A 16,123-nucleotide genomic window follows, 5' to 3' on the forward strand; every position below is an offset into this window, starting at 1 on the left:
TACCCCTAAGTTTATAACAAACGTAGATTCAAGTCATTCTTAACTTGGTCTATGAATAAATTTAAATCTCAAGTCAATAAAACATTGATAAATAAGGCACAATACAAGATTATATTGATGAGAAAAATCGTGGACTTAGTACTTGCTGATTTCCAGGCAGAATATGTGCAAAGTTAATTAATAACAGTACTTTGTAATTAAAACGGTGGAAAAGTGATTATTAGTATATATGTTACTGTAAAAGCTCGAACTAAGGTAAATCTTAAGATTTTCCAGGAAAACCTAAGATTTACCGACATGAGTTGGTAAATGTAAGTATTTATTATAAAGGGACGACTTTTTCGGACTTTTACCATTCCAACCTAACCTAACATGTAAATCCTAAGATTTACCAAGTGAATGATGGTAAAAGTTCGAATCCTAAAGGTTTCTGGACATTTACCATTCATAATCATAACATGACGATTCGATGGTGTTTTTGATTAAAGTACTTGAATAAAGAATATGTATTATTTTGATTTGATATTATTTGAATGCTGAGATAGAGGATCTTAATTGTTACAAAAAACATTTAACACAAATATTTCACCCCTAATTTGTAATTATATATATAATAAAAAAAACTTCAAGAATCATACAAAAAAATCATATGAGTTATTATTTACTGATATAATTATATGTCTGTGCATTCAAGATTTAAGCTATATTTTTTTGTTATTATTATTTATATTACTATATTAAATGGTATAATTATGTACCACTGGTTATCCGTCTCAGCATCACACGGATACCATAAGAGTCTAATATACAAATTTTAGAAAACATACAAAAAAAAAATTGCTTTCTTTCCGGCTAGGAAAGTATACATTTTCTGCTTTTCTCGAATATAATACATACGTATTATACTTTTTAAACATCCCTCTTGAATCAATCTGTATATTGATAAAACCCGCATTAATTTCCATTGCGTAGTTTAATAGATCTAAGCGTACAGAGAGCGGGAAGCGACTTTATTTTAGACCACGTAGAGATTTGTTCACATGTTCATACCGACTACAAGACTGCCCAGACGCTTTAAATTTATTGAAAACTAGTTTTTCAATTTTCCAATTTCTTAAACGCGTTACTTGACCCCAAGTTTTTTTTTAATTGTTCATCACGGTTATTTGCCCAGTCGTGACAAATCCACGACAGCGTTGCACACCTCGACCACAAAGCGACGTGGTAGGGCTCTATTAAAATTATTCTATCTCAAATTTATATCAATCTCCTTCGTAAACTCCATCTTGCCCTGTCAAGAGTGATCTCCAGCCGCCGCCAGCGCCTCTCTGTTCTCGTACGCCCAAAACCCGTGCAGTTCCAACAAAATCGACACAGCCGTGTGTCCGTGGCCGCTTTTGATCAGATCTTGGAGTGTTATACGAGACGGGTGCTCCGGGCGGATCATGTCGAAGATTTCGTCTTTGACGTCATCGAAGTTAACCGGTTCAGCGCCGTGGGCCACCATTTGTTCTTGAATCGCCTGTACACAAGCCATATATAATTTATAATTATTATAATTCGTAGTGCGAGTTCCTGAGATTAGGATTGAACGAAATCGATAAGGAATAAGAAGTGAAGCGTATTAACAACTGAGGTATATCAACTGTTACAAAATCATAAGAAAAAGAAACGATAGGTATCATGACACTCGGTCGGGACGAAGTTGTTTTCGCTTTATATGATGTACTAGCTGTGCCCGCGACTTCGTGCGCGTCCATAAAGTTACTGTTGTAGCCTAAGTTACTCCCTATTACATCAGCTATCTGCCCGTCAAAGTCCCGTCAAAATCGGTCCAGCCGTTCCAGAGATTAGCCGGAACAAACAGACAGACAGACAGATAAAAATTGGAAAAGATGTTATTTTGCTATATGGACTTTGATTTTGTTATTTTAATATTAAAAACAGTTCAACTCCAATTTTATTAAACGTATAGATTATATAACAGACACAATGAAATAAATTGTGGTGATTTTTGAGAATATTTGAATGATGAAATAAAATTGTTACAAAAATCCAAATAAAAATATTTAAATAAAATAAGATAAGATGGAAGTCGCGTAAAGTTCGCCCCAACACAAATACTTGATATAAATTAAAGCTTAAGATATACATATGTTGCTTACTATTTGACTCATAGATCAAGTGTTTTAATTATATATAAAAAAAAATTAAATTATAATAACAACGCAAGGTTAGAACGTCCACGCTACTCAACCGTTAGTCGGAAATAAACTTCCAAGTTATACTTCTATTGATAACGTTATGAAGCGAAGCTAAGCAATCGGTGACGTAAGTCTGTCTTGATGTTTGTCCTACATACTTATGATTAAATGAAAACGGACCTTGAAGAAGTAGTTGAGGGTGAAGGCATCGAGGAAACCCTGCGAGTTGATGTCGAGCACGCGGAACAGGTAGGCGAGCGCGGCGGGCTGGCGGCGGTTCTCCAGCGCCAGCACCAGGTCCAGGTACGTCTTGTAGTCCATCTCGCCGTCGTACGTCAGGCACTGCTGGAACACGCGCGCCAGGAACGCGCGCGTCAGCGTGCCCGAGCCGTAGCTGGGGGGGGGGGGGGGGGGGGCAACACCACTGTTAGTGTTTGGAAACTGCTGGTATGAATGTCGACTAACCACTTGTGTAGGACACATCGTAGTGCCCAAATGTGTCTGCAAAAATTAGCGAATCCTCGATTCCTATAATCAGCAGATTCGACACGGTCGCCGTAGCTCTAGACGGCGTACTAAAACTGAGACAAATTATTTCTTGGGCACGGAAGTATAAATCTATGAAACTGAATTTTGGAAAAGAGTAACTACTGAGCTTTTTGCCGGTTATTCTCGGTAGAATCTACATTCCGAACCGGTGGCTTTAAACTTTATTTAATTATGTATAATGTGTAATGACGATTCACGAATTACTTGTAAGAGCCTACTTGAATAAAGTATATTTAGATTTAATTTGTTGATTATTCTAAACATAATTTTCTGCAGTACTATCAAGCACTTTTATACTATAAGTTTTATTCCCATACCCGGCCAGTTCGTTGATACTGAGCATGCCGTTATGGTCTCTGTCCAGGTTGAGGTACTGTCCATACACACGGAGAGCTGACGCCGCACTGAACCAGTTCTGTTCCTGTAGTTCCATTGGCAGGTCTTCTTCTCGTAACTGAAAACACAACATTATTATTTAAGAAAAAAAATATACATTTCTCCTTAACATTCTTAAAATTTCTAAATGGCGAAGAAACTAATTCTCCTCTAAAAACCACATTTTTATATACTTTTGGAACAATCAGTGTATGGTCCTTTAGTATTTGATACACAATAAAACATAATTCTTACAAACAAATTATGGCATAAAAAGCTGAAACATGCGTTACCTCCAACAAATCATCAAGGAATGAGCAGGACAGCACATCCCTGATCCTCACCCGGCCGACTCTCAGAGGATCCAGGAAGAAGAGGAACTTCCTGGCTGCTGTACAAACGTAGAACGATGTGAACGACGAGTCCAGACCATCCAGTGCTGCGAGAGACGGTACTAACTCTGCTATATAGCTCTCTAAATCCTGTAAACGATATTTCTGTTTTACGAATGGACAGACAAATATTTGAGAGAATGGGATTGCTTACTGGTACTAATAAAACAAAATAATAGGTGTATTTTACATTACACTCCGCAAGGTAAACAAATCATTCTTGGGGCAAGGTATCCGCTTCTATAATATAATTCCGCAGACATTTTTAACTTTGCCGTTTCAGAGATTCAAGTCATTTGTAAAAAATACATCGGTAAAGAAGGCATATTATTCGATACAAGATTATACAGATGATAAAAAAACGTGGAGTTAATGCTCGTTGACTTCCAGGCAGGAGACATAACATACATATATAATTGTATTTGACTAACATGACTGTATTTTTAGATGTTGAAAAAGAGTAACCACTGAGTTTCTTGCCGGTTCTTCTCGGTAGAATCTACATTCCGAACCGGTGGTAGCTTCACTTAATATAGTTTGTTAAATGACGATTCAAGTGCTTGTAAAAGCCTACTTGAATAAAGTATAGTAAGTAAAATAAAATTTTAGCTATGTATTTTGACAAGAAGCGGACTACAATGAAATAGTAAGTTTGGGTCCAACTTACAATTGCATTTTACACATTTAGTACCAGAAACATAAAGCAAACTAAAAATGTGACGGCAAAAATTACATTCTTACAAAATATGTTGCACGTTGTAAAGTTTCAAATATAATTTGCTTTGTGCCACCGTTACTACAGTTCTACCGTTAAAAATGTTTGAATAGTAAGTTTGCTTGTATAATTACTAGCAAAAGTACATAACATCTTAATTTCCTTATTACTGACAAACTGAAGGCTTACGTAGCTGTTTATGTTTCTGATGATAAATGTGTAACAGGCAATTGTAAATTGGACATACGTATGTATAAGTAACTTAAATGTATTTACATGTTCAGTCAGATATCCCTGTCCTGATACGTCGTACAAGGACAGACCAATCCGTGTTTGTTGTAACCAAACTCGACGCATCACATAGTTGAAGAGAGAAACTCCTCGTACACGACCTATGCCACCTTCGGCAGCTTGTAGACGACCGAACACCTCTGCTGTGAAGTAAGGCCTGGGGAAATGTGTCAGGAAATCAAATAGTAAATATTACATTTATTAATATATAAAATGAAATAAATCACTATATATTATAAACCAAAGTACTCCCGCCGCGCCTGTACGAATATAAACTCAAAAGCTACGAAACGGTTTTTTAAAGTTTTCACTAAAATAATAGTGTGATTCTTGAGGCAGGTTTGGGTGTATAAGTCATTATGGTTTTGTGTAAGTTATCTAAAATTTGATGATGATTGTTGAAGTTCTCAGTTAACATATTCGGACCAAAAGAGACGTATTATGACATAAACATTATGCAGACTTTAATCAACACATGCAAAGCCGGAATTGATAAGTAGATGTTAAGTAGTCAAGTTTCGGCTTAAAATTAATTCATATACAGAAGTTGAGATGTAAATAGCATTTATAATATAAATAAATTTAAATATATAATAATATTATATAATGGATTGATCAAATTAATTGACTTATTTAGTAAAGTCTCACAATTGAACATTGAACATTTCCAACCAGTGAATACTGAGTATAAAACTTTATACATTTGGAAAATAAGATTAATAAGTTTTTTAATATTTTGTTTGGTGGCTTCAACTTGAAGTTATATGACATGAATATAAAACTAAGATTCAAAATATTTATGAATCCAATTTAGAATCTTAATTTCTTTTAATCATTATAATTGATTAAACTATTTCGTCAATGTTATCCTTTTTAATAAGCTGTGAAGTTTTTAAGATGTCTACTTGAACCCTTTGTGTAAACCAAATTATTTTGTACTAGCGACCCACCCCAGCTTACCACGGGTGCAATGCTGATACTAAATATACTACAGAATATCTTACAACATTCAGTTTTTCAATCATTAGACAATATAAACCGCCATGTCCCTGCGTTTTAAATCTATAATATCTTCGAAAATATTCATTTAAATTACATCCTGTAAAGGGCCATATTGATCTATATTAAATGCATAATTTATTTAAAGTACTTATTTGGTTAAGGATTAATGCTATATTGCTTAAAATCGCTTTGAAAATAAGCCATTATTTCTCGTAAAAAGCAAAGGATAAAAAATGGCTATCGTGGGTTATCCCTAAGAGATGTGTTTGTTTACAACATCCCTTCAGAACCTCTAAAACTATCAGTGTTTCTCTGCTATATTGTGCATGTATTATACATATAAACCTTCCTGTTGAATCAATCTGTCTATTAAAAAAAACCGCATCAAAATCCATTGTGTAATTTTAAAGATCTAACCATACCTATGGACAGACAGCGGTAAGCGACTTTGTTTTATAATATGTAATGATATAATTTTTTCAAATGAAAAATACTTTCATTGAAGGCTTAAAAAACATTTATACTGATCATGATCACATGGTATGATCTGCATAAATGGATTTGATCTAAATGAATCAGAAGCAATTAGACAGGGTACTAATTTTAATGAAATTGGAATTACAGCAAAATATTTAAGACAACTGGCCATGGCTTTTGCTGAGCGAGTGAGTACAAATTAGTTTTTCAAAGGAGTTACCTATACTTTGGTCCGGCTTCATCTCTAATTTTTTTGAACTGTAAATAATCAACTGTCAATTCGTCACTATTAGCCATACTATAACTACCGTTAGATTTCTCAAGCAGACTCCATAAATGCTTCAATTCACTATTATCTAACAATTCCTTGCTTTTCTTTTGCAAAAATTGAGCTCTTGTTTCTTCCCTTAGTTTTTGTGCTAAGACATCATCGGCTCGAGGAAGTTTGAAGTAAAATTTAGGTATTTTTTTGTATGTCTCCTCGTCACCTTCAAGTTTTGGTTTGTATAATTGTTTGAATGTCTCGAGTTCGGTCTTTTCACTTTCTTCCTTACTCGTGCACATATTTTTCTCTGTTTTATAAAAAAATACAGTAATAATTAACTAGCAACCACTATGTGACCAGCAAGAAAACATATCACAGTAAATTGACTACCACTGGGAAACATATGAAAACTTGAAAAAGCACAAATTCAGGTCAAAATGTTCAAAATGTTGGCCAAAAAATAATGATCTTATATTGTAACACTGCAAGAATTTAAAAAAAATCATAAACCCAAGAAATATTTTTTGGAATGGATCATTTGGAAGTATTAAACTGAAGTCACTTTTTCAAATTTAGTTTTTATTATTTTAATAAAATAACAGAATAATTATATTGTTATAAAATATCACCACATCATCTACTGCCAAGCAAATCATAATAAGTGTTTTTGTGTTTCCTTTTGAAGGGTGATTAAGCCAATGTAGCTACAGACTAACAAGTGACATATTAACTTTTAAATTCCCAAGCTTATTGGCATAATAGCATTGGCTAACATTGTTTAATATTTTTTATAACACCAATTTCTATAGGCAATGGCACTAACCATGAGATTTTATTTATCTGCTGCCCAAATGCCATTTTAAAATTAAAGAATAAATAATGTGTGCCGAGATGGCCCAGTGGTTAGAACGCGTGCATCTTAACCGATGATTTCGGGTTCAAACCCAGGCAGGCACCACTGAATTTTCATGTGCTTAATTTGTGTTTATAATTCATCTCGTGCTCGGTGGTGAAGGAAAACATCGTGAGGAAACCTGCATGTATCTAATTTCAACGAAATTCTGCCACATGTGTATTCCGCCAACCCGCATTGGAGCAGCGTGGTGAAATATGCTCCAAACCTTCTCCTCAAAGGGTTTTTAGCCCAGCAGTGGGAAATTTACAGGCTGCTAATGTAATGTAATGTAATGTAATGTAATGTAATGTGTTTTTTAAGTAACACCTACCGTCTAATTTTTTTATATATTTCCTTAAGCGATTTTTTAACATTTCGTTCACCCTCTTCTGTTCTTCGTTTATAACGATATTCGTTTCAAGTAAATCGCTAGTAATTGTTTCAACACTTTTATTTTCTTTATTGGTTGACATTTTTTATGAAAATATAAAGTATTTAATAATAAATAAATTAATTAAATCGATGTATTTGTTAAAGTTGAGGTATGGTAAGTTAACGTCAAGGTATTCAATATAATATATATTTTAATATGCTTACAAATACTAATATTACCGAGTTTTTATATTTTGTTTTGACATTTAATAATTTGTTTACTATTGAATGGAATGACACTGACATATACCAATGCATATTTGTTTGTTTTGTTAAAATCAAATTGAATCCTAGGACAATCCCAAAACAAATATTTATCATAATAATTATTTTTAGAATATATTAAATATCAAATCAATGGTTATAAGATAATCAAATATTAAAAAATATATTCAATTGAAAACACTATTTTACCGTGGAATGAGGCCCAGGATAGTAATCTTACTATTCGCCGATAGATGTCTCTAAACCGTTCTTAGAACCAATTCTTATTTTCGTCGTGCTTAGCAATCTATCCTACTGTATAAATCTATAGTCTGTTTGTACACTCAATTTTTTTGTCAAATTTCGTCATAAATATTTCTTTTAAGACTCACTGACATTTTTACCATTTTTGTCTGTCTGTCTGTATGTCCTGCTCTAGAAAAGTTGAATCGATCTTTATAAAAAAATGTATACAGTAAGAACATGTGATGGCGCAAATGATAGACTAAATATAATGCCGGTAAACCTCATGGCAGCTATAACAAAAATTTTAATAATTAATTTTCTATATTTTCTTAAATAAATTAAGAATCATTATTCAACTGTTTTATGTTTATGCATGTTTGTGGATCTGTGTGTGTGTGTGTGTGTGTGTGAGAGAGAGAGCGTGTGTTTGCGCGCGTGCGTTTTGTGATTCAATTTCGATTTTTTGCTAGATAATTTTAAATAAATTTTAAAACGCCCAGCGAAGCAGGTTGGTAACAGGGTAGAAATAAAATTTAGAGTTTTGGATAGTAAAAATACGTAATACCTAAAAAGATTTATTGTAATTGTATTATTTTTACACTAAAATATTTCGCTTTATGCAGCAACATCAAATAAAAATAAATTTTGATATTTCAATGTTCTGGATACTGACGATGTAAATATGTAGAATATATATTATACACGTATATTGTACACATAGTGGGCCATTTGATATCACATAGGTACGTCGGAGATATGTTTTTAACAAAAATAAAATTTGAAGCTAATGAAGGCGTTTATCGTATGTGATTATTATTGAACGCGTCGTACCCCAGTTAACGTATAATATGTTTTACCATTATAAGAACTGGAATAGATTATTGTTTAAATTTAAAATATATATTTAATATATATATATATATTAAATATAATTCATATTCATATATATATTTTTTCTTAAATTATTTGGATTAACAAACGTATTATGACTTTTCAATAAGACTGGTTTCATAAACAAAAACACATTAGTTTTGTATGATGTTGAATAAAGATATAATTTAAACTTCTACAATATAAAATAATTATTTAAAAAAAAAAAAGGTTATTTAAAATACAAATTTAATAAGAAAATGTTAGTATATTATTCCAACAGCCATTTGCTATAACTTGTCGAAAGCCACAAAACGTAACGTACTTGCAATTTAATCATCAATATTATAAAAGCTGTATGCGGCTGAACTTTCGTTGACACTTACAAGGAAGTACAGCTAATAAAATAATATTGTGCAGTTACATTATCTGCATGATATGTAGACAAACATTTATACTTCAAAGTAAAACATCTATAAACTTGTTGTTTTAATCTCTCAGATAATAATATACATATCTATACTTGTAAATTATAAAGTTTTAAATGTTAAAATGTATAATATAAAGCATCTTTAAATTTTAAACCAGTAGTACGCATGATATTTAGTTTTTTTTTAACCACTTTTTTATGATATCGATAGGTGGACGAGCAAATGGGCCACCTGATGGTAAGTGGTCACCACCCCCATAGACAATGGCGTTGTAAGAAATATTAACCGTTCCTTAGATCACCAATGCGCCACCAACCTTGGGAACTAAGATGAAGGGAAGTTATATTCCTTGTGCCTGTAGTTACACTGGCTCACTCACCCTTCAAATCGGAACACAACAATACTGAGTACTGCTGTTTGGCGGTAGAATATCTGATGAGTGGGTGGTACCTACCCAGACGAGCTAGCATAAAGCCCTACCACTAAGTAAAGTAAGTAACTTTTGCATGAATACGTAAAGTGGACATATTTAAATTGAATTAAAACCTTTTTGTAAATCTTTGAAAAATAATATGTTCATTAATAACATCTATTCGTTTCACAAAATTTAGAAATTTATTATATAGAAATAAATAAGCAAAGTACTGTTTACATTGTTTACTGCTAAGAGTTTATGATTATCTTTATTTATAATACAACACTATTTCACTTAAAATACTTATTTGAACTTTAATTTTACTTCCAAAATGTCGATGGCAGTTTCGTCAATGCCTTTTTTTCGCAAATCCATAGTGAATATCATAGATTAATCAAGCTCTCAACCAATGATATCGCGTCAATTTAATGTCAAATGTTGTTTATTTTGCTTTTTTCCTGCTATGGTGAATCGAGTAATGGTATGAATGTATATATTTTATCGTTAAAAAGTAAAAAATATTATCTATAATCTAAATCTAAGTGTTGTCTCTTCTAGAAAAAAACGCTCTTTCATTTTTAAAATATACTCTCCTTGCGGTTTTTGAAGACTTTCATTGTGATTTGCTTATTGTATTTTCTAAGTGAAATTTGAACGTATTTAAATTTTGTTTTCTTTATTTATATCCCAGTAACGATTATTCGACTATTGCAGGAACTAGAATATAGATGAATTAAATTGAAAGTTTCCTTAGAGCCATAACGCACGCATAACTCATTAACACGTAACTCATTTCTTATTTAATTACTTTTTTACATCGAATACTGAATTATTCGATATTCATCCGTTTTGCGTTACGTTAATAACGTAATAAGTATGATTATGTAACAGTTATTTGGCTTGTGTAATTTAACGTAATTACAGTAGGTAAGAATTCGATATTCACTTATGTATAAAACGTATAACTAACAATGTTAAGATTTTATTTGGTACTAGTTGACTCTCGCGAATTCGCTCGCATTTTATGGAGTTGGTTGTCAGGTATTAAGGTATTAAAAGAGTGCAAAAGTGTGTGCGCAAATATTGGTGCACTCTCATTGTCCGATAGAACGGCAAATCCGACACGACCCGAAAGAGTTTAGACGCAGGTCTAACAGCTTCACGTGGTTTCCACGGCACGGGGGTGTCCACTACCAAATCATTTCCTTTTCCTCAATCTTTTCCTCATTCTTTCATTATACCCAAATTGTCTTTTTAAAGTAAATGTCACTGTTTGGCAAATGTCTCTCGCCTTGAGGAGAATATTTAAAGTTTATCCTATCTCGCGCATTCAACGCGGATTAGTGGATACAGATCTGGCCAACGTGTGCAGGTTTCCACCACCGAGCACGAGGGGAATAATAAAAATAAATAAGCACATGAAGATATGTAGAAAAAATATAATGATGTGGTGTGTTTATTTAATTCACGTAGTCGAAACTTTCTAAAATGTACCAGGGCTTTCAGCGAAGGAGGATAGACCTTCCCTATGAGGATAGACTAAGTAAAAGAAAAAATCGGCCAGTCTGAATAGTAAAGTAAAAACATCAACTTAACCTTAAGAAAATTGAAAGAGCCTTTGACCAACAAGGGATACATTTTTCGATATAAGATTATTGATAGCAAAGACACAACACACCTCAATTCTCTTGCATAACCTATCAAGTAAAACTTCATGGAAGTCATATTATCATGAGTATTAGTGTAATTATAGGGGCCATCCGTAAAATAATAGCGCTTTAACGGTAAGGGTGACTTATTATGATGGCGTGCGATGAAGATAGGGGTCAATTAAAAATAAATAAATGCAGAGGTTAATTTAAAAAAAGACCTATTTTTTTTATTCTACCTAAATTTCTTTTTTATTTAAAGAATTATGAAGCGACACTTTTAACTGATAAATAAAATATACATTGTTATGCCTACTGTTTTCTGTTCTGGGCTTCGGGACTGGTACTTGAAGGGGTCAATAAAATTTTACAATATTGTTTTGGGCAAAATTTCTCAATATTATTCTGGAGTTTGAGGTTACAGTGTTTACACACGTAATTATTTCTTTAATTTGACAAATAAATAACTAATATTACTATAAAAACTGTTACTATTCTTGGAAATACATCTTTTTTTTACGAACTATTTTAATTAGTAGTCATAACCTAAGAAGTAATTCTCCGCTTAAGACTGAGTAGCTCACTTATCTTGGTTTGATCGTAAAAAAAACAAACGATTTGCATAACTACAAGTACCATAGAGCAAGGCACGCTGTTTCTCTGGAGCATTAGTGGTTCTTCTTTGTAGTTTAATATTAATTAGATATATATATTGATCGATAGATAGATATATAGATAAATTTATTTCAATAATTATTATCTCAAATAACTACCTATTTGCTTTGAAAAAAATTGTAATTATTTAATTTTTTAACTAGGTTATTATTTACTTTGTGCCACTTTTTATTATAGCTACACTTTTTTTTACCTAGTGCAAGCTGAGTCAGCGAAGCTAAGACTAAAATCTAGAACTCTCGTCCAGACAATCTATAAAGCAAAATTGTCTACAGGTTCTACGGTAAATAAGTTTATTGAATAAACTAAAGTATTGCATGTGACCTTATTTACATAACATAGCAAATAATTAATATAAAGTCACGTATATTGTCATTGAATTGTGTACTTAATAGATGATGTTATGAAATAATAATTAATTAATGATATTTAATGTTTTTACTATTTCGCAGTTACGTCGCTAAGGTAGAGTATTATAAGGTCACCATTATTCCAAAACGAGTGTAGTAAAAGACGAGGGAATTAGCATTAAGAGTATCCATCAGTTGAACCGTTCCATAAACAAAACATTTCCAAGGAGGCCGTAACAGTCTTCCAAATCCTCATTACGTGGAGTTTGCGCACATTATTGCCCCAAATACATGGGTTAAGGGCACTGGGCAATCGTATGATGATTGTGATGAAAAATCTATTATTATTTGTATTTTGTGTTGTCTGCGGATAAAAAAAAACTGTAGACGATGAATTGACTGTTAATAAATTAAATATTCATACTAATAAATAAATATCGACACTGAAATGACCGTGACTACGTCTATAGTCTAAATTTTCATTACATAATTTTTGTATGATAAAACTGATATATTCTTATGACAAAAGGCGAAGTCGAAACAACTAACAAGCGTAAACCGGACCATCCGTTGGGTGCGCGAGCGCAGGCCGTAGACCGCCCGGGCAAGTTTCTGCTGCGAGTGCCGAGTGCCGACACTGAGCAAGCGCTGTCTCAGTTATGCGCGAGACGTTGACGGGTATGGATGTGCGTCCCTATTAATGTGTCAAAATTAATTCGATTCCGATGTTAAGTGATCTAACATTATTGGCGTGATAAAAAAGTTTAATTCAAGAAGCTCAGTGCTTACAATGGACGGATAATTTGGTGGTGCACGGCAGTTTATATCGGTGAGTGTATAAGCGACCGAGTTGAAAAGGGTTCTATTGCAGCACAACCTTTTGCCTCTTAACTTCTTTCTGAAATGTTTAGCTTCAACTTTTGCAAGGCGATTCGCATTCTACGTGTTACGGTGAATTTAATAACAAAATAAATTGTGTAATGTGTTTTTTAACGTTTCTAATATAGGCAAGATATTTGCAAGTGTCGTATCTATTGCGTTAAGTTTTTATTATGGCTAGTCGAATCTCTCCGACCTTGCGGGCTTCTGAGTGTTGATGGAATGTTAGGCGGTCAAAGAAAATGTGAACGTCGATTTAGGCGCTGCTGTTTAGATCCGGTAATATATATTATAATATACTGCTGCATGTAACATAGACCCTTATGACAAAATACATCAAATATGTAAATAATAATAGCAACTCTACACTACAATTATTCGTAATCCGTTTTGATAAATCGCAATTATAAAATACGACTGGTCTTGAATATTTATATATACAATTAACAAATAGATTATAAGTATTTAATATATTTATTTGTAATTAATCGTTGAGAATTTACTACTATACTATACTTATAATTTAGTAAGTAGTTATATTTGAATTTAAATATAAGTACAAACATAGATCTGAAGAAGAATTGTTGATCACGATTTCTGAACGTGTTGTCATAGTACTAAATTATACGCTTTAAATTCTACTAAGGAATTTATGTGGTATGATCTAGTTAAGGATATTATGAAATACCCTAAAATATTATGTTTTGAGTTAATGAGTTGATTACATAATTAATACCTATGTTACCGATAAATTTTACTTTGAAACTACTGATTAGATTTGGCAACTTAAATTTGGATCATAACAATTATTGTAAACTTTGTAGAATTTTATACGGTTAATTGTTTTTGTTGAAATTTAACATAAACTAGCAGATATGATTCATGTAGATTTATTTTATGTACGTAAAACTCCATTTAGTTAATAGTTGTTAACTTTATAAACGATGAATTAAAAATAGAAAATCTAACCTATATATAATTTAGATAGATAAATTAAAAGCATAATTCCGTTAAAACTACAACATTTATTGCTGATTGCTTAAATAGTTTTTTAATCTGTTTAGTTAACATAAAAAAGAACAACAAACTTTACTAAATAATGTATTGTATAATTTATATTGTTATTATTGTAAAAGTTCAGGACGACTAACTTGTTGAACCATAGACAATTGACTTCATTGTATCCGCTTAAGCTTAATCAATTCAAATCCGTACTTGTCTGACTAAAATTCTAGAAATGTGTTTCATAATGCTATTATTCAGTTGAACTGGTTTAGGCAGACTATGAAATTTGGCGGGCCAGGTGTTGCGTGTCCATTATAGTGTTATGTGTATAGTTTTATGTTGGTACATTGATACTTTTTGATATTTGAATTTTTTAAACAGTTTATATTTGTAATGGAATTTTGATTTGTAGTAATGAAATATGTTAACGTGAAGGTCATATCTTTTTAGTATATTTTAGATGTAATCTTTCGTTTTCAAGCAAAACGCACTTTTTAATCAAACGTAAAACATTAAGTTTTCGCAAATTTCATCATACCTATCAGTTTCAAATTTGATATTATGATAAACGTTAGGAAAAAAGACAAGCAAATAATAGTTTTGAACTAATATATCTCTACAGTATATATATAATATATATACATAAAAAATAGGTGTGCATATGTAGTAGGTAGTGCTTATTAAATGAAATACATATGCAGGTTACGATGGTGAAGTAAATCATCCAAAAAATTTAGTAACTGAATTACCTGTAATTTATCTAGATAGATTGTAAATAATGATTTTCGTTGATGTAATCGTAATATTTTTATTTTTCTTAAAAATAATTTTAGGTCTTTTTTTAAATATGTATGTATAACGAATTGATATTAAGGCCAGTACCGTGATCTAATGCTATTCTTCGGAACATGATATTTTAACGTTAAAAACTTAGTGATTATTATTTTATTATCAGTGAAAATAAAACGACAATAATATAAATACATAATAAAATACACGCAATATGGCCACAATAATAATGGCCCATGCGCTTTTTGTCTCATCTAAATATTCCCGTGATAGCAATGGGACTTAAATTGTTTAATTATTTTAGTTATTACTCGAAATATTTTCGTCTGAGTTGCATTTAAAAATTGCCAGCAGGAGTTTGGCCCCAAATATGGTCTTACTTGGTTTATTGGTGGTTTGGTCCCTAATTATATTAATAACTATAAAAAGATATACACCGTTTTCAAGAAAACGTAAGACGAAACAACTTAAAATAGAACTTAAATCAATGCTGAGCGAATAGGATAGCATACCATCCATTTGTTTAAGTAAGACAAGAATGCAAGATACAAAATCAAAAAGTGTGAGATATGTCAAATTATGAAGGTAATTAATGTGTTTATTTCGTGTTCGGTCATTATTCATCATTTTAAATTTAACGGTTTTGCGTAGGCAAAAAAAAAAACAAGATTTAGAAGATATGTTAGGGCACAAACATTATTAATCAAGAGATAAGTACAATCTTGCAATATATATTTTAGGAAAAGTGAAGGGTAAACTAGACTATCCGTTGGTATTGGTGGTGTTGGTGACCATTTCCACAGTTGGGCTTTCATTGTCTACTGTCTATACACAGGCACTGTAAGAGGTACCACTCCTACAGTGTCCACAGACAATAGTCCATAGGCTATTGCTGTATGATGTTAGATGTTATGTCTATTAATCCTGTACGATGGCTCACTCACCATAAAAATTGATGTCCCAAAAATTTATCATTATTTACCAAAGATAACATTGTTCTCAAATTTTTGACT

General features: G+C 32.1%; 2 protein-coding genes across 2 annotated transcripts in view; one reads left to right on the plus strand and one right to left on the minus strand.

Annotated features, from left to right (window-relative positions):
• Positions 1-905: 905 nt before the first annotated feature.
• Positions 906-7,781, minus strand: LOC113403517 (serine/threonine-protein phosphatase 2A regulatory subunit B'' subunit gamma-like). The gene is made up of 7 exons (XM_026644102.2): positions 7,497-7,781; positions 6,226-6,577; positions 4,512-4,683; positions 3,422-3,610; positions 3,071-3,207; positions 2,385-2,598; positions 906-1,522 (listed from the first exon to the last, which is right to left on the minus strand). The coding sequence occupies exons 1-7, from the start codon at positions 7,636-7,638 to the stop codon at positions 1,295-1,297; spliced, it is 1,434 nt and encodes a 477-aa protein (XP_026499887.1). The 5' UTR covers positions 7,639-7,781; the 3' UTR covers positions 906-1,294.
• A 5,292-nt stretch (positions 7,782-13,073) lies between these two features.
• Positions 13,074-16,123, plus strand: part of LOC113403497 (uncharacterized) — a 127,635-nt gene continuing 124,585 nt past the window's right edge. The window contains exon 1 of the mRNA XM_026644072.2: positions 13,074-13,266. The gene's annotated coding sequence lies outside the window, so the exon portion shown is untranslated. The remainder of the gene's footprint in view (positions 13,267-16,123) is intronic.

This window comes from Vanessa tameamea, chromosome 25, assembly GCF_037043105.1.
Source record: "Vanessa tameamea isolate UH-Manoa-2023 chromosome 25, ilVanTame1 primary haplotype, whole genome shotgun sequence".
Classification (NCBI taxonomy): domain Eukaryota; kingdom Metazoa; phylum Arthropoda; class Insecta; order Lepidoptera; family Nymphalidae; genus Vanessa; species Vanessa tameamea.

Excerpts from the sequence above, each read along its gene's own strand:
- LOC113403517 (XM_026644102.2), bottom strand. The coding sequence starts at position 7,638 with ATGTCAACCAATAAAGAAAATAAAAGTGTTGAAACAATTACTAGCGAT. Across the intron at positions 6,578-7,496 it reads ATATATAAAAAAATTAGACG|AGAAAAATATGTGCACGAGT; the intron begins GTAGGTGTTACT and ends TTTATAAAACAG. Across the intron at positions 1,523-2,384 it reads CCCTCAACTACTTCTTCAAG|GCGATTCAAGAACAAATGGT; the intron begins GTCCGTTTTCAT and ends GCTTGTGTACAG.